The sequence below is a fragment of the Ailuropoda melanoleuca genome, chromosome 14 (assembly GCF_002007445.2).
Source record: "Ailuropoda melanoleuca isolate Jingjing chromosome 14, ASM200744v2, whole genome shotgun sequence".
Lineage (NCBI taxonomy): Eukaryota > Metazoa > Chordata > Mammalia > Carnivora > Ursidae > Ailuropoda > Ailuropoda melanoleuca.
The window spans coordinates 41,177,392-41,198,516 of NC_048231.1; the positions used below are offsets into that span (position 1 = coordinate 41,177,392).

The 21,125-nt window shown below is 62.6% G+C and overlaps 2 protein-coding genes across 3 annotated transcripts in view; one reads left to right on the forward strand and one right to left on the reverse strand.

Annotated features, from left to right (window-relative positions):
* The first annotated feature begins 363 nt into the window (after nucleotides 1–363).
* On the forward strand, nucleotides 364–5,685 carry SIVA1 (SIVA1 apoptosis inducing factor). Its single transcript, XM_002928830.3, has 4 exons — nucleotides 364–548; nucleotides 2,487–2,681; nucleotides 3,522–3,678; nucleotides 5,502–5,685. Exons 1-4 carry the CDS (start codon nucleotides 431–433, stop codon nucleotides 5,557–5,559), a joined length of 528 nt encoding a protein of 175 aa, XP_002928876.1. The 5' UTR covers nucleotides 364–430; the 3' UTR covers nucleotides 5,560–5,685.
* Nucleotides 5,686–10,061: 4,376 nt separating this feature from the next.
* The window catches only part of AKT1 (AKT serine/threonine kinase 1), a 27,767-nt gene continuing 16,703 nt past the window's right edge, over nucleotides 10,062–21,125 (reverse strand). Inside the window, exons 1-12 of one of the 2 annotated variants that reach the window (XM_034642002.1) lie at nucleotides 18,936–19,131; nucleotides 16,108–16,219; nucleotides 15,818–15,965; nucleotides 15,545–15,676; nucleotides 15,407–15,472; nucleotides 14,068–14,136; nucleotides 13,778–13,903; nucleotides 13,574–13,702; nucleotides 13,277–13,491; nucleotides 12,747–12,834; nucleotides 11,156–11,258; nucleotides 10,062–10,933 (exon numbers count right to left, since the gene is read on the reverse strand). In XM_034642002.1, the coding sequence (XP_034497893.1) occupies nucleotides 10,854–10,933; nucleotides 11,156–11,258; nucleotides 12,747–12,834; nucleotides 13,277–13,491; nucleotides 13,574–13,702; nucleotides 13,778–13,903; nucleotides 14,068–14,136; nucleotides 15,407–15,472; nucleotides 15,545–15,676; nucleotides 15,818–15,965; nucleotides 16,108–16,219; nucleotides 18,936–19,116 (1,449 nt within the window). In that variant the 5' untranslated portion in view covers nucleotides 19,117–19,131 and the 3' untranslated portion in view covers nucleotides 10,062–10,853. Of the gene's footprint in view, nucleotides 10,934–11,155; nucleotides 11,259–12,746; nucleotides 12,835–13,276; nucleotides 13,492–13,573; nucleotides 13,703–13,777; nucleotides 13,904–14,067; nucleotides 14,137–15,406; nucleotides 15,473–15,544; nucleotides 15,677–15,817; nucleotides 15,966–16,107; nucleotides 16,220–18,935; nucleotides 19,132–21,125 lie in introns of those variants that run through there. The other variant, XM_034642003.1, reaches the window with a different exon arrangement.

Consider the following 21,125-nt stretch of genomic DNA (forward strand, 5'->3'; position numbering starts at 1 on the left):
GCCTATCCCGCGCAGCGCCGCGCTCGAGCCCCGCCCCCCTCGTCCCGGGCCACTCCAGCGAGGCACCGCTTTCGAGCCCCGCCCCCTACCGTTGTCTTCCGCCTATCCCGTGCCGCGTCTCCTTCGAACCCCGCCCCACCCCCTTGCCCTCGGCCCATCCCTCGCCGGCTCGAACGCCGGCCCCGCCCTCTCCCTCGGCTTTTCCCGCGCAGCCGGGTCCCGCTCCCGCCCTCGACCCCAGCCTATCCCGCGCCGAACCGCCTTCAAGCCCCGCCCCCCCTCACCTCCTCCCTATCCCGCGCCGCACTCGAGCCCCGCCCCCGCCCTAGCCCCCGGCCTATCCAGCGCGGCGCCCCGTTGGCGCGCGGCTGTGACGCCACAGGTCGCGGCGAGACGCGCGGCTGAGCTGCGCCGCTCCCGGCCCGCGGCCATGCCCAAGCGGGGCTATCCCTTCGCGGACGCGGCCCCGCTACAGCTGAAGGTCCGGGTTGGCCAGAGGGAGCTGAGCCGCGGCGTATGCGCCGAGCAGCACTCGCGGGAGATCTTCGGTGAGTGCGGGGTACCCTCCCGCCCGCGGGAGCCTGTGCCGGCGGTGTCCGCAGGCCGCGCTCCCGGGAGCTGAGAGGCCGCGGGAGCCGGCGTGAGCGCGCCCAGGCCCACCTGCGCTGGTCACAGCCCGCGAGAGGCCTGCGTGCCCGCGCTTCCCGCCGGCGCACCGCGGGTCTGCGAGTTCGGCCAGGAGCTAAGCCTGCTCCGAGGACAGCCGGGTCTCAAGCCTCGCAGGGGGTCGGAGAGCGTCGCGTCCCGATGGAGTGACAGGGCGCCGGCACCCATCCTAACCCTCGTGCTGCGCGGGAGGCCCTGCCTGCCGGGAGCTCCCTGGTCTAGTGGGGGACCCGCAGGGGAAGGGATACCCAGCGGGCACGGGTCTCGTGGGCCCGCAGAGTCTACGCACGATCCTGCAGGCCGAGCAGGAGTCGATAGGCGGGGGGCGGGGGGGGGAGAGGAATTCCAGGCAGAGGGGCAGAGTGTGCAAAGGCCAGGAAGCAGGACAGTGCAGTTGGGTTCAGGGTGACTGGAAGGTCCAGTTCAAGCTGAAATGTGAGGGCAGTGAGCTGCAGCAGGTCTTCTCTTCTGGCTTTGTGGCGCAGATGTTTACGTGCGTTCTCGGTCATCCCTGGAGTGGCTGATACGCGGAGGCGGCTCCGGAGTGGAGCTTACCTCACCTAGTGGTTTGGATCACAGTGTTTGTGCCTGCGGAGCACAGAGTGTTTGTCATTGCACGGAGCTGCCGTGCATGGGGCATGTGGGGAAGAGCCCCCTGGGAGACCCCGGTTCTCCCCCTGCTACCGCCCCCACCCCACAGCAGCTGTTCTGCCCTTTCCTTCCTTGCACACTTGGGTTGCAAGTGAAACTCTCTGAGGCCCTGCAAGTGATAAAAGTGAGTGCAGCTGCGGGACTGTGGCAGGACTGCAAGTGTGCACCCTGTCGGGACGCTCAAAACCACTGTGCCAGCCGAAGAAGAATTTAAAACAAATGGGGGCTAAGTCAGTCTAACTCTTTATCCTCCTCGTTGACCACCCTGGGCATTCCAGCCCGCAATGTCACCTGACCTCTTTACCTTGCTTGGATGACAAGCCGTAGAAGACAAGCATTAACCGCAGCACAGGACACCCTCCCCCATTCCATCCCAGGATAAGGCTCGGAGAGGGCCTGGAGGACAAGGAGCTGTCATCAGCCCCTCGTTTGCGTTACCTGGTAACTGTCGTTCCTGTCACCGTCATCACACAGAGCCAGTAGCTTCTAAAATCTCTGCCCTGGCTCTGTGGAGACAAGGCAGAAAACCACAAAGCATTTTGGGGTCTGGAGTTGGGCATTTGATCTTGTGAAAGCCCCTGGATGACTGACACATGCCCTGATGGAAAGCCACTGCCACGGGTGCTGAGCAGCCCGTTCAGCTCTCAGGGTGGGGGTGTCCAGGGCCCACCGGGGTCTGGAAAGTTCTATGATACCTCTGTCAGGAGCCAGCTGCTGCCCTGTCTTTTGCCAGCAGCTCTAGTCGGTGAGGGGGGTATACACTGGCTGGGGTTGTAGGCTCAGCTCTGAGCCTCTGGCTTGAATTAGTGATCTGAAGTGCAAAGCTCTCTCTGTGTCCTGCTCAGCCAGCTTGCAGGGTGCTGGGGAGGAGAGAAACAGCAGTGAGGTGAGGCCACATGTTCTGAGAACCATGTGGAAGATCAGGAGAAGGAGCCTGGTTAGGGCTGCATGGTCCAGAATCTTCCTGGAGGAGGTGGCCACTGAGCCTGGGTGAGGAGGGGCAAGAAGCTAGAGTGGTCGCAGCTTACCAGGGAGCAGCATGGGCTGGGGACGACTGGATGACAGAGCACAAAGGAGGCCTGGCCACAGCCAGCTTGAAGGACGAGGTGGCTGTGCAGGGCTTTCACACTGCAGGGGTGTGAACACTGGGACTGATTTGTCTTCCCCAGAGAAAACCAAGCAACTCCTTTTTCGAGGGGCCCAGGCCTACATGGACCATTTGTGGGAGGAGAGCTGTGCCATCGTTGACCTGCCAGAGTCCCCGAAGCCTGGCCCCACAGAGGCCCTCCGGGCTGCACGTGGACAGATGCTGATCGGACAAGACGGCCGACTGACTAGGAGCCAAGCCCAGGCTGCTGAAGCTGGTGAGTGAAGCCAACAGCAGGCGCTTTCCCAGCTGTGCACTAAGGGTGGATGTGACAAGTGTGTTGCCCTTCATTCCTGACACTGTCTGCCTGGGGGCTTCTCCTTCCCCCGACGGGCAGGAGCTGGCCCAGGGTCTGAGGGGCTGGTGAGCACCAGGAGGCCCCCTGACGTCAGGGGCCTGGGGTTGGAAACAGCTTCTAGCTGGGGGCCAGGAAAGGAGTAGAAACCCCTTGGTGTACTGCCTGCTCTCCACTTGCAGCGAAACGTGGAGTCCCAGCCGGGTGGGAACCGCTGGTCAGGCCCCTGTGTGGTATGCAGCTCAGACCACCTCCTTTGTTGCTGGCTAAAAGCCCAGGGCCTGGACTGGGGCCCAGAACTCTTTGTTAACCAGGGATACGGGGCCACACTTTGAGACACAGGTGCTGGACACAAGACAAAGGCCATGAGAGCTCCGATACAAGCCACTGATGGAGGAATTGATCCTTCCAGTACCGACATCTAGATAGCAGGATAGAGGGGCGCCTGGGTGGCACAGCGGTTGAGCGTCTGCCTTCGGCTCAGGGCGTGATCCCGGCGTTATGGGATNAGCAGGACAGAAGAAGTGCTTAGCCTAGAGTCACAGAAACCACCCTCTAACATGCTCCTGGGCACCCGGGGTCTCCCTAATGAACAAGGGTCTCTGGGCCATGCTTTCTTGGAGGTTGTCAGGAGGACCCAGTGGTAGATGCGTGCAGGGAGTCGGATCAGCCCTCTGTCCACAGGCGGGGAGACAGTGGTCCCACAGCCTCCAGCACTTGAGATTCCCTGCGGGGCTGACAGGTGGCATTTCTTCCTCACAGACCTGTCCAGGGCAGCGACCGGAGCCTGCTCCTCGTGCGTGCGAGCGCTGGACGGGAAGGCGGTGTGTGGCCAGTGTGAGCGTGCCCTGTGCGGGCGGTGCGTGCACATCTGCTGCAGCTGTGGGGCTGTGGCCTGCGGCCTGTGCGCCCTTGTGGAGTAAGTGCTCGACCATGGGTGCCCATGCAGGCGCATGAGCACCCCAGTCCAGTTGAGGGTCTGGCGGTTGGGAGAGTGGCCTGTCCGGCATTGCCCCTGGGGATGCGATGGTGCCGAGAGCTTCTTCACCTGGTTGGAAGGTTTTCTTACGGCTGGTCTCTCCTCAAGGGAACCCAGATCGCGTAGACTGCCAGTTCTGCCTTTGCCTGTGGTCTTCTGTCATAACAACTTCATGAGCTGACCTTTCAGGCTCTGACGTTAGGACCGTCTCACGCGGTTTTTCCTGTTAGCGTGCTCGCTGTTGGAGGAAACGGGTGGGAGCAGGTGCAGGGATGGGTGTGGGTGTGGTTGCTTGCTGGCCATCATGAGCTGAAACGGAGTGTTGGCTTAGTCTGTGACTTGAGTGTGCGTGTCTGCCTCCGCTGGCTGAATCCCATACCTCCTTGGGCGGCGCCAGGTACCCGTCCCACCCCAGCGGCCACTGTTGGCTGCCGGGTGGGGGTGTAAGACGAGGTCCCCACACAGACTCGAAGCTGGTTGTGTAAGCCTCAAACTAGCGTAGTCGCTACAGTCTAAAGCCAACCGCGGAATGCAGAAACCCAGCTCAGGTGGGCCAGCCAGCAGAGCCTGGCGTGAGCGGCACGAGGCGGGGTGGGCACTGGGAGCTCCCCTGCAGTCCAGCTTGGGGTTGTATGTTGGCCAGTTGTGCACGTGGAATACTCTTTCCTTTGCTTCTGCCGGCTTGTTCTCCCCTTCCTGTTTCTGTGCAGATTAAAGAGGGCTAGACCCCCGTGTCCCGAGGCCGTCTCACGTGGGGAGGGACCCAGCTTGGCAGCAGGGCAGGTTAAGGGAGAAAGAGAGTTGCCTGGAGCTCTCCTACCGCCCACCCGTACGCGGGAACCTTCTCCTGTCCTGACAGTGTCCTCCTGGCCTTTGCTTCCTGCTTTTTCCCCAGCTACCTACACAGTTCACCCTGTGATGGGGGCGCGGGGGGCGTCCATTTCTCAGACGCAACTGGGGGCTGGGCTCTCTGCTCCGTTTTACAAACAGGTCGCGCTCCGGGTCACGAGGCCGAAGTGGTTTCCCCGGGTATAGAAGTCAGCCTGGGCCTGCTGCCCCTTCCCCTTCAGGCGTGGCCCCTCGGGTCCTGGTGCCGGGAGCCGCAGAGCTGGGTGCTGTGCCAGGGCTCTGCTTTCACTAGATCGCAGCCCAGCGGCCATCATCCTGCCTCACCAGTCGTCCTCGACGAGTCCTGTGCTGTGGGCCTCGGGCTTAGTGTCTTCCCTGCCGCGTGGCAGGCAACTCTGCCTCTTGCTGGCGCATTTTCTGTGTGTTCTGGAGCATGCTGCCAATTTCTTGTCCTTGCGGGGTCTCTCCTGATGAATCTTCCCTGCCATTCACTGAACCACTGTGGCATGAAATCCTAGCCAGATACTGGGAGGTTTCTGTGCAGGGCGGGCCGCGGGGGGACCGTCGGCCGTCTCAGTCCGCTGGGGCTGCTGTGACGCACCACGCAGAGGCGGCGTAGACAGCGCTTCTCGCGCTCCAGAGGCCAGAAGTCCAGGGTTGGGGTGTCGGGGTTGCTGACCACAGGTCCGGGGGTTGTGGGTGCACCTCACTGTTCTCCCAGTGGCCTCACCTGTGGGGTAAGGGCCCACCCGTCTGCAGTGGGGCCTCATCTTAACTAGTTCTGTCTGCAGCTCACGGCCCCCCATCCCTAGATAAGGTCAAGGGACTGGGGGTCAGCACCACAACATATCAACCTAGGGGGACACAACTGAGCCCCCCAAAACACTTCTTCTCTCTTCTCTGTGATGTTGCAGCTGCGGTGACGTTCACGAGACGGTGCTCTGTGCCAGCTGTGCCATGTTCGAGGCCTGAGGGCCAGAGCGGACGACCGCCCTCCCGGATGGGCCGCACAGGTGCTGATGCTGCAGAACGGGGGCGGGGGGTCTAGTTTATATTTTGTACTGAGGGCAGAAGTGAATAAATCCCTTTATATTTGGACCAGAGGCCTTGCTCAGCAGTTCTGGGGGTGCAGCCTCCTGGGACGTGTGTCCCACCAGGTGGTGTGCAGGCCCTCCGTGCCTGGCGCCCACACGCGGCAGCTCATGCTGTCCCTCCGAGCTTCGGGTGACGTGTGTTCCCGCTCATCCCCATTTTATGGATGGGAAACGGGCATCCAAAGTCGGGTCCTTCACTTCGCTAGCCAGTGATGATGAGAGAGGATTTAGACCCAGGTCATCTGGCTCCACAGTGCAGGACCGTCGTGCCGGAGCAGCTCGGGACGTTGGCGTCACGTCCCAAACTGTCCGTGAGATGGCACCGCTACCTGCCCTCATCTGGGTGTCCACTTGGTTTTTCAGGTGCGTCCATGGCCCGGGCTCTGGATGACCTGACGGCCTCTGCTCTCTGGGAGTCGTGGCCAGCTGGGCAGTGTCCCACTGCATTTGGGCAGTGCAGTTTGTGTGGCCTGAAGGGAGGGGAGTTGACAGGAGCTGCAGTAGGGTGGCCAGGAAGACAGAAGAGAAGGCCAGGAGAGGTTACACGCAAGCAGGCTGTGGGTCTCCTTCACCTGGTGCGAGAGTCTCCAGGACGTTCTCAGCATCCTGTGTGTGGGCAGGGACGTGTCCAGGGGACAGTGGGGCGTGATTCTCAGAGGACAGCAGGGTGGCAGGCTGGAGCTGGGCCCAGGCTGTGATTTACTGCCGTGGGTGGAGCATAGAAACCACTGAAGTTCCGATGGGAGGACCACGCACAGGCGAGAAGGCTAAAGTGCAGTCGTCGGGGCCACGAGCACTGGAGACAGCTGTCCATTGGCCATGCTCATCGTGGGACCGCCTCCTCTTGTCTGGCTGCCTGCGGAGGCCCTGGAGCCTCCTAGGTGTCCACCTGCAGGCCGCAACCCCAGTAAGCACAACGTCACACTGGCCGCTTGGGAAATGCAAATCAAAACCACAAGGAGATAGCAGCCCACACCGATGGCCATTATTAAGAAAACAAAACCAGCGTGGGCAAGGATGCGGAGAAACTGGAAGCCTCGTGCGCCATTGGGAGGAGCAGAAGATGGCCGGGCGCTGCGGAAGACAGTGTGGTGGTTCCTCAAACAGTGAAAAAGAGAACTGCTGTAGGATGCGGACGTCCGTCTAGTGTGTGTGTTTATACAAAAGAACCGAAAGCAGGAACACGAACAGACGTGTGCACCCCGTGTTCACTGCGGCGTGAGTCACCGTGGTCAGCGGGGGTGGGGGGCAGCCTGGGTGTTCGTCAGCAGGCTAGTGGCCCGTCTGTGCCGGGGGGTGGGTGTCCAGCCTCGGGGTGGAAGGGGGTCCTGGCACGTGCTATGGACTGTCAGGACGTGGGACTCCATGACCTGAGCTGGCACAGGAGGACCAAGCCTGTGTGATCCCACTCATGACGCCCCTCAAGGACTCTGGTCATAGACACGGTCGGGGGAGGGGTCAGTGTTTCCTGGGGACAGTTTCAGTTGGGAACATGGGTGGCGATGGTGAGGACTGCACAACAGCAGCGGGGTGTATGTGGTGCCGCTGAGCTGCACGCTCGTTGAGGTTGGGGGCGCGGCCAGCTAAGCCGCCGACTCTTGGTTTCTGCTCAGGTCATGACCTCAGGGTCCTAGGATTGAGCCCCACTTCGGGCTCCCTGCTCGGGGGGGAGTCTGCTTGTCCCTCTCCCTCTGCCACTCCCCCCACTCCCTCTGTCTCTCTCTCTCTCTCTCTCACATAAATAAGATCTTTTAAAAAATAAATCTTTTAAAAAATAAAAATTTAAAAAGGCATGTGGTTGGGGCACCGGGGTGGCTCAGTCGTTAAGCATCTGCCTTCAGCTCAGGTCATGATCTCAGGGTCCTGAGATCGAGCCCCACATTGGGCTCCCTGCTCAGCGGGGAGTCTGCTTCTCTCTCTGATCTTCACTCCTGTGCGTGCGCTCTCTAATAAATAAAATCTTAAAAATAAAAAGGCTTGTGGTGTCATTCTGCACAGTTGCACATGGACCTGTATTTAAAAAAAACAAGTGTCAGTTGACTCTTGAAAGCAGAAGTCATAGCCTGTTTAGGGGTTTTGACGTTTGTGGATGCAGAGCGTGGGGCAGGAGCACAGAACTTGGGAATGGAGTGTGCCCTGTCCTGTCCTTGCAGGTGAGGCCCTGACAGCAGAAATACAAGGTGTGTACTGTCCATCCCAAAGCCACTGGGCTGGGGCCCTTCGTGCAACTCGGCATCCCAGTGGGCCAGATCCTGCAGCAGAAAAGGAGCATCAGTTGGAAAACTGGTAAAACAAGCCAATAAAGGAGAGAAGTTGGGCGTTTGAAAAAAGTCTTTTACTCCAAAATCGGGTGAGGAAAGACGAAAGAAGGAACAAAGAACAAACGGGACACAGAACAGCAAGAGGGTTCGTAAGCTCAGTCCCACCCACAGCCGCCTACAGTGTGAGCAGACCCAGCACCTCAGTCAAGGCAGTAAAGGCCAGAGGTGGTCGGGTTGTCCCGAGACAGCAAAAGAGACCCTCCTCTCGTCTACAGAAGTTCACCTTAGGTATAAAGACACAAAACCCAAAGGACGATACACTGTCTCTGAGCAGATGTCCCGGGGCTGGCAGCTTCTGGAAAGCAGGACACACCCCACATCACCGGTCAGGCCCACAGCCTGTTCCCACACACCTGCCGCAAGGGTCGAGGGGGCAGTCCAGGTGCTGAGTGCAGGTTTCCATCCCGTCCCTCCAGAAGCTGCCAGGTGCTGGTAAGAGCAGGTGTGAGCCGGGAGAGGGCGGTCCGGCCGGGACAGGATGGCCTCCTGTAAGTTTTCTTTTTTATTTATTTTATTTATTTATTTATTTGACAGAGAGAGAGGGAACACAAGCTCAACCGCTGTGCCACCCAGGCGCCCCTCCCGTAAGTTTTCTATCCGAGGTGCCCATCTGCTTTGCGCCCCTCACTGCCCCCACCTAGAATGTCAGGGTGTTCACTCATTCCTCAGCTCCCCCCACCTGAGACGGTGGTGTGTTGTGTCCATGCCCTTGACCCCTCTCCTGGGACCAAAAGCATCCCGTCACCTGTGGGAAGGGATGGGCCCGCCTGACACTGACTCCAGGCTATGGGCCCCTCCCCGGTTTCCACACCACACCTGCCATTCGAGCCACCGTTTGCTCAAAGTTTAAGGATAACGGAAGGGTATCACTGTATTTTCTATGGTGGACTTTTTTTCCTTGTCTGTGTTATGGGGTACATAAAATTCAACGATCGTAACCATTTTAAAGGGTAGGTTCAGTGGCAGTAAATACGTTCACCGTCCGTCTCTGCAACTCTTCATCTTGCAAACCCGAGTCCCCAGCCCACAGCACCGCCATCTACTTTCCCTCCCCATGCATCTCACTCCTCAGGGCCCTCGTGGGAGTGGAGTCCTAGTGCCTGTCCTTCCGTGACTGGCCTGTTCCCCTCAGCATCATGTCCTTAAGGTCCAACCATGTCGTAGCAGGAGCCAGAAGGGCCTTTTCTGAAGGCTGGGTGATAGTCCTGGGAATGGATGGGCCTCGTTTTGCTCATCTGTTCACCCACTATGGACGCTCGGGTTTCATCTGCGGTTTGGCCACTGAATCGTGCTGCAGTGAACACAGGTGACGGGATCTCTGCTTTCAGGCCTTCGGGTGCAGACCCAGACGTGGACTTGCTGGGCTATGTGGTTATCGTGTGTGATTTCTTGAGGAACCGCCATACCGTTCGCCCTCAGCGGCTGCTCCGCTCTGTGTTCGCACTGACAGCGCACAGGGTTCTGATTTGATGCCCCTTTTAACACGTGACAGCTGGACGTCTCTTACCTCCAAACGCCCTTTAGTGGGTAGTGTTTGGTGTGTGTGTCTATGTGGTTCCAAAAAAGCTGTATCCTCTTGTGACGGGGGGCTGCTCCAGATGTGCCCCCACCCCAACCTCCAGGCCTATGCCCCAGCACCCATACACGTCCGGCACCCTGGCCACACCTGCAGGGGTGAGTCCACGGGGGAGATGAGGAAGCCAAGGCTCCCAGACTTCCTCCACCGTCGCTTGCTGGGCGGGGGGCTCCTGCGCGCCGAGCAAGCGGCCACCGGCATCCACCAGGGGGCGCCTGCAGCGCGTCCCGCTGGGCGACTGGATCTCCGCCACCTGCGCCCCTCCCCCCCGCAGTCCCAGACTCGCTGTGTGACCTCCCCCAGGGCTCCTGGGCTGTGCAGGGGTGACCCCGCTGGGCGTGTGGACAGCCCGGGCATCTCCCCGCTCCCTGAGCCCCGCCAGGGAGGGCCGTCCTCCCTCGGGCAGGCCGATCGGGGCTCCCCTGCCACACACACCGGCCAGCCCACACGCTCTTCACCTGCCACCCCCCAAAACAAGCCACCGAGTTGAAAAGCAGTGTTTATTGAATTTGGAGGGAAAGTCTCATAATAGTAAAAATAGTAAAGTTGGATGTAAAAAGCGCCCTGGTGCAGCATGGCATCTGGGTGCCCTGAAGGCCCTTCTGGAGGGCGCTGGGCGCATGGCGGGCCAGTGAAGCTGCTCCACAGGACGAGTGCTGCCTGGGGACACCGTCGACGGGAGATGGCCCGAAGGGACAAAAGGGTGGGAGGGAGGGGCTTTCTTGTCACTATGATTAAAAACCCCAAAATGCATGTGAACAGCATAACACACAGCAACAGACTGCAACCTCCTTCCTCTGCCTCTCGGGCGAGCCCGGCCTGGCCTGCCCCAGAGAGGGGACCAGGCCAGCGTGCCATAACCAGGTTGCTGCTGGTGCCCCCAGGCTGGGCGGAGACAGCTGGCGGGAGGGACGGAGGGGCCACAGGCAGGGCGCACCCGGACCCCCAATTGCACGTGGCTGCATAAGGTCCTCAACCTTTTCCTATGTGAACCTAATCGTTCTGACGGCCAAGGCCATGTCTGGAGACCTAGATGAAATAAATTAAAAAAGCCTGCAGGCCACCTTTCCTTTGGCCTGGCTGACAGGGAGGATGACCCCTTCACGGCCGGCTGCCCGGCCACAGCACGAAAGGTCTTCCCATCCCTGCCCAGAGGAGCGGCATGGCTCCTCCCAAACACATCCGGAAAGAAACACGGGACACAAATCGTCCTGCGGGGCGTCCTCCCCGTCCCCCGAAGCCGCCGTCAGGAGCGGCGCGGCCGGCTGGCCTTCCTCAGGCTGTGCCGCTGGCCGAGTAGGAGAACTGCGGGAAGTGGGGCCTCCGCTCGCTGTCCTCACCCTCCATGTTGTCACCTGCAGCCGGGTGGGTGGGACGTTTGCTCAGACCCCAGGACTGGGAGCGGCTGCTGTGCATCCAGAGAAACTGAGGCAGGCCCCAGGGCTTGCCTCCCAGACCCTCTCACTGCCAAGGCCAAACGGCGCCCTCCCATCACCACCCTCCCACAAGGGAACACTGCAGGCTTCTGAAGAGAAAAGAAGCAGGCTTGGGGGTGGGCAAGGAGGTGGCCCCCTCACCTTGGTCGGGTGGCGTGATGGTGATCATCTGAGCCGTGAACTCCTCATCAAAATACCTGGTGTCTGTCTCTGATGTGACCTGGGGCTTGAAGGGTGGACTGAGCTGTAGGGGACAAAGGGGGGAGGGAGGCAGGTGACAGGCTGCACTCTGCACCGCCCCTAGGACCTGAGGCCCCCCCCAAGGAAATGCCTCCTGTCTCCAGGCCACATGGAGGCCATGGAACAGGGCTCCAGCAGGGAGACACACAAGGGAGGGTGGCGGCCTGGAGCCCTGCAGGCGTGCCCCTCCCCCAGGGCAGGCCGGGCCATGCTCACAGTGGCCCCCACAGCTGACCCGCTCTGCAGGGCCCCAGGCAGAAGGAGACAAGTCCATTCTCTTTTCTAGCCCACTTCACTTTCTTTCTGGTTCTCTTATGAAGTAGGAAGGAGATGAAGAGGGATGCCACGGTACAGGGTGGATAGGGTGGGCTCCCAGTCCCTTCCTCAGGTGCCATTCAGCCCAGCTGCCAGGGGCTTCCACTTTGATAATTTATGATAAAGGGACAGTCCCATCCCCACCAGGGCCAGTGAGTAGTAGTCCCATGCAGTGGCTTGGGGGAGGAGGGGACACAAGTAGGAGCCAGATAGCGCTGGAGTACGAGGTGAACTTGACAGGCTCCAAACCCACACAGGGCTCCCAGGGCCCTCCCTGCCCAACTTCCCACCAGAGGAGGAGACCAGGCCTTCTTCTCTGCAGAACGGGGAAGGGACAAGTCCTGAGCGCAAGGCCTGGCTGGCCTCATTTGCGGTGCACGGACAAGAGCACAGCCAGCGGAGTCAGGCTGCAGATGCGAGGCCTGTAGTGTGGGGGACGGACCCGTGGAAGGAGGGCCCTATAGGCAAGCACTGCCCCCAACTACTCCAAGGCTGCCCCTCATGAGCTAGTAAGGTCTCTGGTCAAGGCTGGGCAGCAGCTGGGCTCTCGGCAGGCAGGGAAGTGGACAGGAGCTGGGCAGAGCGGGGGTTCCCTGTCTTGCAGGCAGGACAGAGGCCCAGCCGGCAGCGTGTGGCTGGCAACGGGCATGCATGGGGAGGGCAGGATGGAAACCAGGTGGAAGTCTGTTCGGTGACAGGGTGCCCTGCACACCCTGGTACAGCCTTCCTGAGCCTGCTGGGCCACCCCACCAGTCTGGACCTGGCACTCCCACATCCCTCCAAGGGCAAAGGGCAGAGGGATGTGTGCAGGCCTCACTCCTGGGAGGGACTCCCTCCTGCGCCAGACAAGCAGGTGCTGTGCCCCCAGCCTGCATAGTCCCGCGCGCTCCGAGAGCAGGCCTGGGCTCTCCCTGCAGCAGGAGGCACTGAGGTCAGAGGGAGGGAGTGGGAGAGCGGCACTAGTGCCCCCACTGCACTGCCAGGCTTCAGCAGGCAGCGTCGGGCACACGGTGCCCTGTCTGGGGAGTCCACGCCTACGTAGCTCTTCCCGAGCCTTGGACGGAGGGAGGTCCGTGCACAGAGCTCAGGAGGAAACCCTGCAGTGCAGACCCTGTGAGCCTGGGGAAGGGCCGCGGGGAGAGGCCAGGGACGGGTGCGGACGGGTGAGCGTACGCACCTTCTTCTCGTACACATCCTGCCACACGACGCTGGCGAAGAAGCGGTGCTGCATGATCTCCTTGGCGTCGTCCGAGCCCCCTCCGAGCCTGCGGGAACACGACAGGTGCTGCCACCAGCCCGGCTCAGGCCCCAGGCCCCAGGCCCCAGGCCCCTCACCGGGCGCGCCTCCCGCTGGGGGGGGGGTCTCCGCGCAGCGGGGGGCAGTGTGGGGGGAGCACAGTGCGAGGGTGACCGCACGGTCTTGGGGCGGTGTGGGTGGTGCAGCCCCTCGGGGGGGCTGTGGACAGCACCGTGCCAAGGGCCGTGCCCCGGCTCCTGCGGGACGCTGGGGAAGGCAGATGCTGCCGGCACGGAAGGGGTCTCACACCTTCCAAGCAGGTGTGAGAGAGGCTGCAAGGCTGGGGTCAAGGTGCCCGTCTGGCCCCAGCCAGCCCTGGCAGAGGACATCATACATCAGCCGTCGCTGTGGCCTGCAAGCTGTATCGCCGTCCCAAGGGGAAACGGGGGATGGGGGCTTGTGCGGCTCACCTCTGCTTGGGGTCCTTCTTGAGCAGCCCCGAGAGCAGGGACTTGGCCTCGGGGCTGAGCGTGCGCGGGAAGCGGAGCTCCTCCATGAGGATGAGCTCGAAGAGCTTCTCGTGGTCCTGGTTGTAGAAGGGCAGCCGGCCGCATAGCATCTCGTACATGACCACGCCCAGCCCCCACCAGTCCACCGCCCGGCCATAGTCGTTGTCCTCCAGCACCTGTGGGCACGGGGGCATGGGGTCACGGGCCGCCTGGGGCCATGGGGTCCCGGGCCGCCCGGGGGATACAGCAGGGGCACACCTCGGGGGCCAGGTACTCGGGCGTCCCGCAGAAGGTCTTCATGGTGGCCCCGTCCTTGATGCCCTCCTTGCACAGGCCGAAGTCAGTGATCTTGATGTGCCCATCCTTATCCAGCATGAGGTTCTCCAGCTGTGGGGGGTGGCCTCCAGGTCAGCGCCAGCCCGCCCCACCACCCTGCAGCCCCTGCCACTCCCACCCACCCACCTTGAGGTCACGGTAGACCACGTTCTTCTCCGAGTGCAGGTAGTCCAAGGCAGACACGATCTCGGCACCGTAGAAGCGGGCCCGGTCCTCGGGGAACACGCGCTCCCGGGACAGGTGGAAGAAGAGCTGCGGGGCAGGGGGGTGAGGCGCCGCGGGCCGCAGCAAACTACCTACCCCCCGCCCCGTACCTGAGACCCTGCGGGCCGGGCACCACGCAGCCCCTGCGCCGGGGAGCGGACACCCAAGGCTCAGGGAAGGCCAGCCCCGCACGGGCCACACGGCCACCCTACCTCACCCCCGTTGGCGTACTCCATGACGAAGCAGAGACGGTCGTGGGTCTGAAAGGAGTACTTCAGGGCCTACAAGGGAAGCAGGGCTGGTACCGTGGGCCCTGGACCCAGCAGGAGCCCCGATGCCCACAGGCCATTCTTGAAGAATGTGCAACATGGGCTCTGTACCAAGTCTCAGGCCAGTTAGGACCAGAGAAGCTGGCAGGTTCTGCTGACTCTGTGGAAGTTTTCCCTCCAGGCTCTGGGCCCCCAGGATGGGAGGCAGGGCAGCAGCTTGGGAGAACCCTTGGCAAGGGGAGGACATGCCCAGGGCAGAGCTTCCCGGCCACCTTCCTACCTCACACCACAGGCAGCCTGGCTCTAAAAGGAAAGGCCCAATGACCAAGTCGTCCCCACAAGTGACCGATGCTGAAACTAAACTAGCAGCCAGGGATGAGCCCCGTTCATGGAAAACATGGGACAAGAGGCCAGCTACAGACCTCAGGCAGACGGGACCGGCCACACCACATGACCCCCATCCCCGTGGAGAACCCCCAGGAGGGAGATGCCTTTGCCAGGGCAGAGGGTCAGGGGCTGGCATGTGCAGACCCCGGCGTCGCTGTGGTGTGTGACAGCGGTGCTGTGGCCGTGGGAGTGCACTGAGGGGGAGGGAAGGACACACAGCCTGGACACGAGGAAGAGGGGCAAGCTGATGCAAATGACATAAAACCACCATATGAATGAGTCTGGGCCAAAAAAAAAATGAGACCTTTTAAAAATGTCGGTTACTTCTCATAAGAAACTATTTTAAGGAACAGGCACTTTAGAGAAGGACAGGCCTTCTCTGCTCTGCCCCTGCTTTGAGCCAGGCGGTCTCCCAGGATGAGGACACCATGCTGAGCAGAAGGTCACAGGGGCCGGGGGGTCCCAGGGAGAGCCCGGGTGGGGGGTGGCAGCCTGTCCACTCCACGCGGACCAGCTCTTACCACACCTCCCAGGACCAGCTGAGCCCAGGACGCTCATGAAGGCTAACGGTTTTCCATACACCCATCCTGGGCTGAGCACCCCCAGGACAGGGACCCTGCACACTCGAGCCTCAAAGGGGAAGCAGCCGGAAGGTGGTGTGCAGAACCGTAGGCATGGGGGCTCGGGGGACTCCCAGGGCCTCAGGCAGAGCAGAGAAACACTCAGGGCACCCACCCTGAGTGCACCAGCGGAAGGAAACAAGCCCCCACCCCCTCCCAACATCAGGCGCCTCCACCCCCGGCCCTCCTCGGAGGTGTGCCCACCCTCAGCTGAGCTCTGAAGCCCCCCAGCCCCGGTCCGTGGGAGATGGGCTCGCGGGCCCTCCAGGGCTCACCGTCAGGAAGGGATGCCGCGAGTTCTGCAGAACGCGGTTCTCCGTGAGCGTGTGGGCAACCTCATCCTAGAAGACGGGGCCAGGTGAGCTGCCTGCCTCCCCGCTTGCCCCCAGCCAGGCCCCTGCCCTGTGCCCTACCTTGGCCACAATGACCTCCTTCTTCAGGATCTTCATGGCGTAGTAGCGGCCCGTGGCCTTCTCCTTCACCAGGATCACTTTCCCAAACGTACCCTTGCCCAGCAGCTTCAAGTACTCGAACTCGTTCATGGTCTGCAGGGCGGCGGGCCAGCACCGGGGGTCAGGGGGACCCCAGCCCCCCACAATCCCGCCTCCCTGCCTCACTTCCCACACAGGGCTCCCCGTGGCCACACTGGGACCGCCAGGCCCCCCCAAGCTGGGGGAGGGCCTCACCACACGGTGCTTGGGCTTGGCCAGGGACACCTCCATCTCCTCGGCGCCGGAGTTGTCGCTCGGCGACCCCGACCGGAAGTCCATCATCTCTTCCTCCTGCCTCTTGAGCCCGTCGGCCACCGTCTGGATGGCAGTTGTCCACTCCTCCCTGCAGGGCCGGCAGGTCAGGCCCCGTGACGCGGGCCTGGACACTGGGGACATCAAGCCTTGCTCCCCACAGGGTGGTGTGCCCTCCACCAGGGAGCAGAGAGCCCCGGCACCCCGCCCGTCCCCGCGTGTCCACCCCGTACCGCTCCTCGGGTGTCTCCACGTGGAAGGTGCGCTCGATCACCGTGGTCCACTGCAGGCAGCGGATGATGAAGGTGTTGGGCCGGGGCCGCTCTGTCTTCATCAGCTGGCATTCTGGGGGCAGTGCAGGCAGGTGAGTGTCTGCACACACCCCCACCCACACGGCCCACCTGCCCCCACCCCCAGGACCCCACCACTGGGTCATGGGAGGCCCTCTCCCGTATCCACTCCAAGCTTTGGCTCCCCTCCCTGTAAAATGGGGCTGGACCCCTATTCCAGCCCAGACACCGAGCTCTAGAGCAGTGAGGTGCCCCCGTGGGGACGGCTGAGGCTGGGTCAGCTGCCATCATCTCCCTTGGTCCTTCAGTCTCTGAGCCCAGGCTGCAGGCCAGGCCGCAGCTCGACTGGCCAGACGGTGAGGTGTATGGGTGCCCCAGGGAGGGGCCGGCAGGAGGGAAAGCAGCTGGCCCCTGAGCGGGAACCTCCCGCCATCTTCCCGGCACTGACTGCCGGCCCCCTGCCCCGACTGCCGGCCCCCTGCCCCCTCAAGGCAGGGCCAATCCCCGGGTAAAGGCTAGTGGTGACTCAGCCTTCAGAGAGGCCGCCTGTCCTGGCAGGGGGCTGGAGGACATGAGCCACCCTGGAGGCTGCTCGGACTGCACGCACACCACACTGATGGCAACCCCCCCCAACAGGCTGGGGGTTCCAGATGCATAGCAGGAACATGAATACACACACCAGGGGCACGCACACACCTGCAATGCGTGCACACCAGGAGTACTCACACACTTACAGCACACTCACCCTGGGAGCACGCACACACCTACAGCACACTCACCCCGGGGGCACGCACACACCTACAGCACACACACCGGGAGCACTCACACACCTACACCACACTCACCCCGGGAGCACGCACACACCTACAGCACACTCACCCCGGGAGCATGCACACACCTACAGCACACACACCAGGAGCACTCACACACCTACACCACACTCACCCCGGGAGCACGCACACACCTACAGCACACTCACCCCGGGAGCATGCACACAACGGCACATGCTCACACACACCTGGAATGCGTGCACACACCAGGAGCCCAGGGACTGTGGGGATGCACCAGGCCCCAGAGGGGTGAGGCAGTCGGGGGTGCTACTGAGAAATTCTAGGCTGATACTGGCCCAGCCTGTGAGAGCGGAGAGGGGGCCCAGGGCCAGTACAAGGGTTTCCAACATTCCAGTGTCTGAGCCCTCACTGGGCTCAGCAGGGTGTAAGGCAGTGGCCCATCAGGGCTGGGAGCCAGGAGGGGGCTTGGGGCCAGCCTTATGGGGAGGGTGGCCTGTGTCAACAGGGGGTGGGGGACAGAACACCCTGTGGCTGGTCTTCTCCGTCCTGCACACCCACCTCCTACTCGCTCATCAGAGACCAGGTTTTCCCAGGACCTAGGTGCCTGGCACCCATCTCAGAGCCTGACTTCTTGTCCCCCGACCCGGAATCCATCCCCAAGGAAAAGCCCCTGGCCGCAGAGGCCCCAGCCCAGCTACCTCCCTGTCCCATGTCTCTGTGCCTTGGCTGGAGCTCAGCTGGGCTATGGCCCGGTTTCAAGGACCCAGCCCCTCCCCCCCCGCTCAGGCAGCCCTTTGGAGCCTGTGAGCCTCTGCAGAGCCCCCTCATCCCCTCTGCACTGTGCCTATACAGAACATTCCTGAGGGTCCCCACGCCCCTGCCAACAAGGTGGCACCCACCCCAGCCAAGCCTCCTTCCGGAACCCTGAAGCCCGCCCAGCCCCAGCCAAGGAGGCACCAGGGGGAGCCCACATGGCCACCAGGCTGCAGGGGACGACGGTGCCTGCCTACTTGGTCTTCCTTCACCCTGGGGTCCCTACTCGAACAGCTGCCTTATGGAAGCTTGAGGCTGGAGGGCAAGGAGGGAATCAGAACTTGCTGGACCCAGGTCACGGTGAAGCCTCCCTGGGAGACCCCCAGGCTGGAACCTCCCTGACAGAAGCCCTCAGGCCAGGGTATACTGGCCATGCCCCTTGCCCTTGCATCACAGTGCCAGGTATACTGGGAGGGTGGGCAGGACAGCCAGGGTCTAGGAGCGCCCCTCCTCTATGTTCCTGTAGTCATGGAAGCCATGTGCCCCCCCAACCCCGTCAGCCCGTGCTCCCTCCTCCGGAGACCCTGGACCGGAACCTGCCCCAGGCGATGCAGAGAGCTGGAGGACCCCAGGCCCCCAGGCTGAACAGCAGGGAAGGCAGAGTGAGCCAGAGAGTGGAGATGTGTGCAGGAGCCCAGGGCGGAACCCAGACCCCCACAGCAGGCACCGCGCTCTGCACCTGAGGGCATCCCAAGAGGGAACCAGGAGGCCTGTCCACTCATGAGCCCCTCCCTCACCCTCCTGCCCCCACCCGGCCTGTGTCCTGGGCAGCCCCAGCGCAGAGTCAGGTTCCAGAGCAGCTAGACCAGAAACAGAGACGAGGCTGGAAGGCCTGCCTGGCTCAGCATCCTCCCCCCTGCCCCCCGGCAGCCCAGCTCCATGGCCAGGTCTCCCTAGCCCCAGGGTCGCCAGCCTTGGGACTCAGCACCAAAAGCTCTCACCAGCCAGAACCCGCCACTCACCAGTTCCCACGGTGACTCAGAGGCAGCCCTGCCCCACCTCATCCCTGGCTGTTGCTGGCCCCAGACATGGAGGCCTGGAGGATGTCAGCATGGGGGCTGCCAGGCACAGAGGACTTCTGGCACCCTGCCCACCTGTCCAGCCAGGGCTGGCCCCCTGCACCCAGCAGTACCCGGCTGTAGCCCCAGCGTGACCGCAGGCACTTACGAGCCACAGAGAAGTTGTTGAGAGGGGACTCTCGCTGCTCGACATCCTGGGGCCGCTCCTTGTAGCCGATGAAGGTGCCGTCATTCTTGAGGAGAAAGTAGCGGGGCCGCCAGGTTTTGATGTACTCCCCTGCAGACACGCGGGCAGTGAGGGGCCGCGGCACCTGCTTCCACCTCGTCATAGAAACTCTGTCCCTGCGGCGGGCTGGAAGCTCGCTGCACCCAAGCAGGCAGGACACCCTAACCCTGGGACCCTGTCCCCTGCCCCTCACTCCCAGCATGGCGGGCAGGCGGTGGCTGGGAGGCCACCCACCAGGGTATCAGGGCTGAGCTCTCCCCACCCACCTGGGGCCAGCCAGTTACTACAGTGACCGTGGCCAGTGGACTGTCCACCACCACAGCTGGCCCGCGGCCTGCAGGCTGGAGCCTGGTGTGCGGCGCTGAGGGGATAGTGAGTGAGACTCAGGGCCCAACCCCCCAGGCTGGGCACTGGGACAGCCTCTCACTGTCCATGTGACAGCACTCCCTGTCCAGGGCCCCACGGTGAAGCCAGACCCAGGAGGTGTCTGTGAGGTCCTCGGGTTGCGACCTACCACCCTTGACCCCCGCAGCCCACGATGGGTTACCCAGGTACACGGGGAAGTTTTCCCCAAAGTTTCGCCACATCAGCCATAAACAAGCGTTCACACTTAAGCAGAGCAGATGTCCTCTGCGATATCCGAGCGACTGTCATTTTTCATACTGACACCCAGAAAAAAAATGTTTCATTTACATTTTGCAGAGCAAGGAGTTTGAACAACGGAGAACTTACTAATTAGACAACTGCTTTATCACAGGGGCCACTGGGCAGCAGGTCTCGGGGGGGGGGCTGGGGTCCCCAAGCTCTGGGCCCCACCTTTCCCTCCCAGCTAAGCCCCAGGGGAGGGGGAGGAGCAAAGGCCCCACCCATCCAGGACCGGGCACCTCCACTGTGCTCCCCGCCCAGCCCCTCCCCACCCACCAAGGACCTCTGGGTGTGGCCACAGAGCCAGCCCTCCCTCTGCTCCACGCCACCCGTCCACCGGCCGTGGGGGGCTTGCCCGGCTGCAGGCGGATGGGGGGGTCACCTCCAGGTCCAACACCGCCGGCACAGGGAGGACCTGAGTGATGGCCAGTGACCTGCCCTGTGCCCCAACAGCATTTAGCAGGATCTCCGCCCAGTTCCGCCGAGCCGCCCCAGCCCATGAAGACGGTGGGCTGGGAAGGCTGCGGTCAGGCCTCGTGTGGACACTGCTCGTGCCCCTGGTGGCTGGGAGTCCCCCACAGATACCCCTTCTCCGCCAGTGCAGCGGGTGGGCACAAGCAGAGTAGGCTCCGGGGGCTGCGCGTAGCCCACCACCCGTGCCGTCCCGGGCCGCTCGCTCCCACCCGCCTGCGCGCCAGTCTGGAGCTGTCGGCCCCTGATGGAGTGCCTCCCATCCCGCCAGCTGCCGCTCCCCAGGATGCTAACTGAGCGGGGAGACTGATGAGCGCCTCGCCCGCGCAGCCCTGAAAATCTATCTTGATTCACCAACTGCCGCCAGCCCCCACCGTGCCCGGCACGGCCCCCCAGCACCGTGCCCTGTGCCCGCAGTCCGCACGTGTACACCTGCTCACCAGCACCCACATGCCAGAGCGGACCTCAGTTTCCCCACTGGGTCCCTGGTCCCAGAAACAGGGGTGCCAGTGCTGCTAAGTACCCAGGACTCACCCCGGCCGGCCACTTGGCCCTGCACCTGTGGTCCAGTAGCCTTCACCTCCTACCCCACTCCAGGGCTGGGAAGGTTCTGGAACCCAGAACCAGGGAGGGGGGGCAAGGGAGCAACACTGGCAGGGAAGAAGCAGGGGGCAGGCACCCGACCTGGCTGAGCCCCGGACAAGGTCTGACTCTGCTGGGCCCTCCACCAGCCCCCAGCCCCAGGGCACTGAACAGGGCCACAGTCGGTCCCCAGCCTGTGCCCCACATGGCTGAGCCCAAAAGCCACACAACACCCAGGTGGGATGGAGGGCCAGGGAAGGCGGCCTCACTCAGTNTGGGAGCACGCACACACCTACAGCACACTCACCCCGGGGGCACGCACACACCTACAGCACACACACCGGGAGCACTCACACACCTACACCACACTCACCCCGGGAGCACGCACACACCTACAGCACACTCACCCCGGGA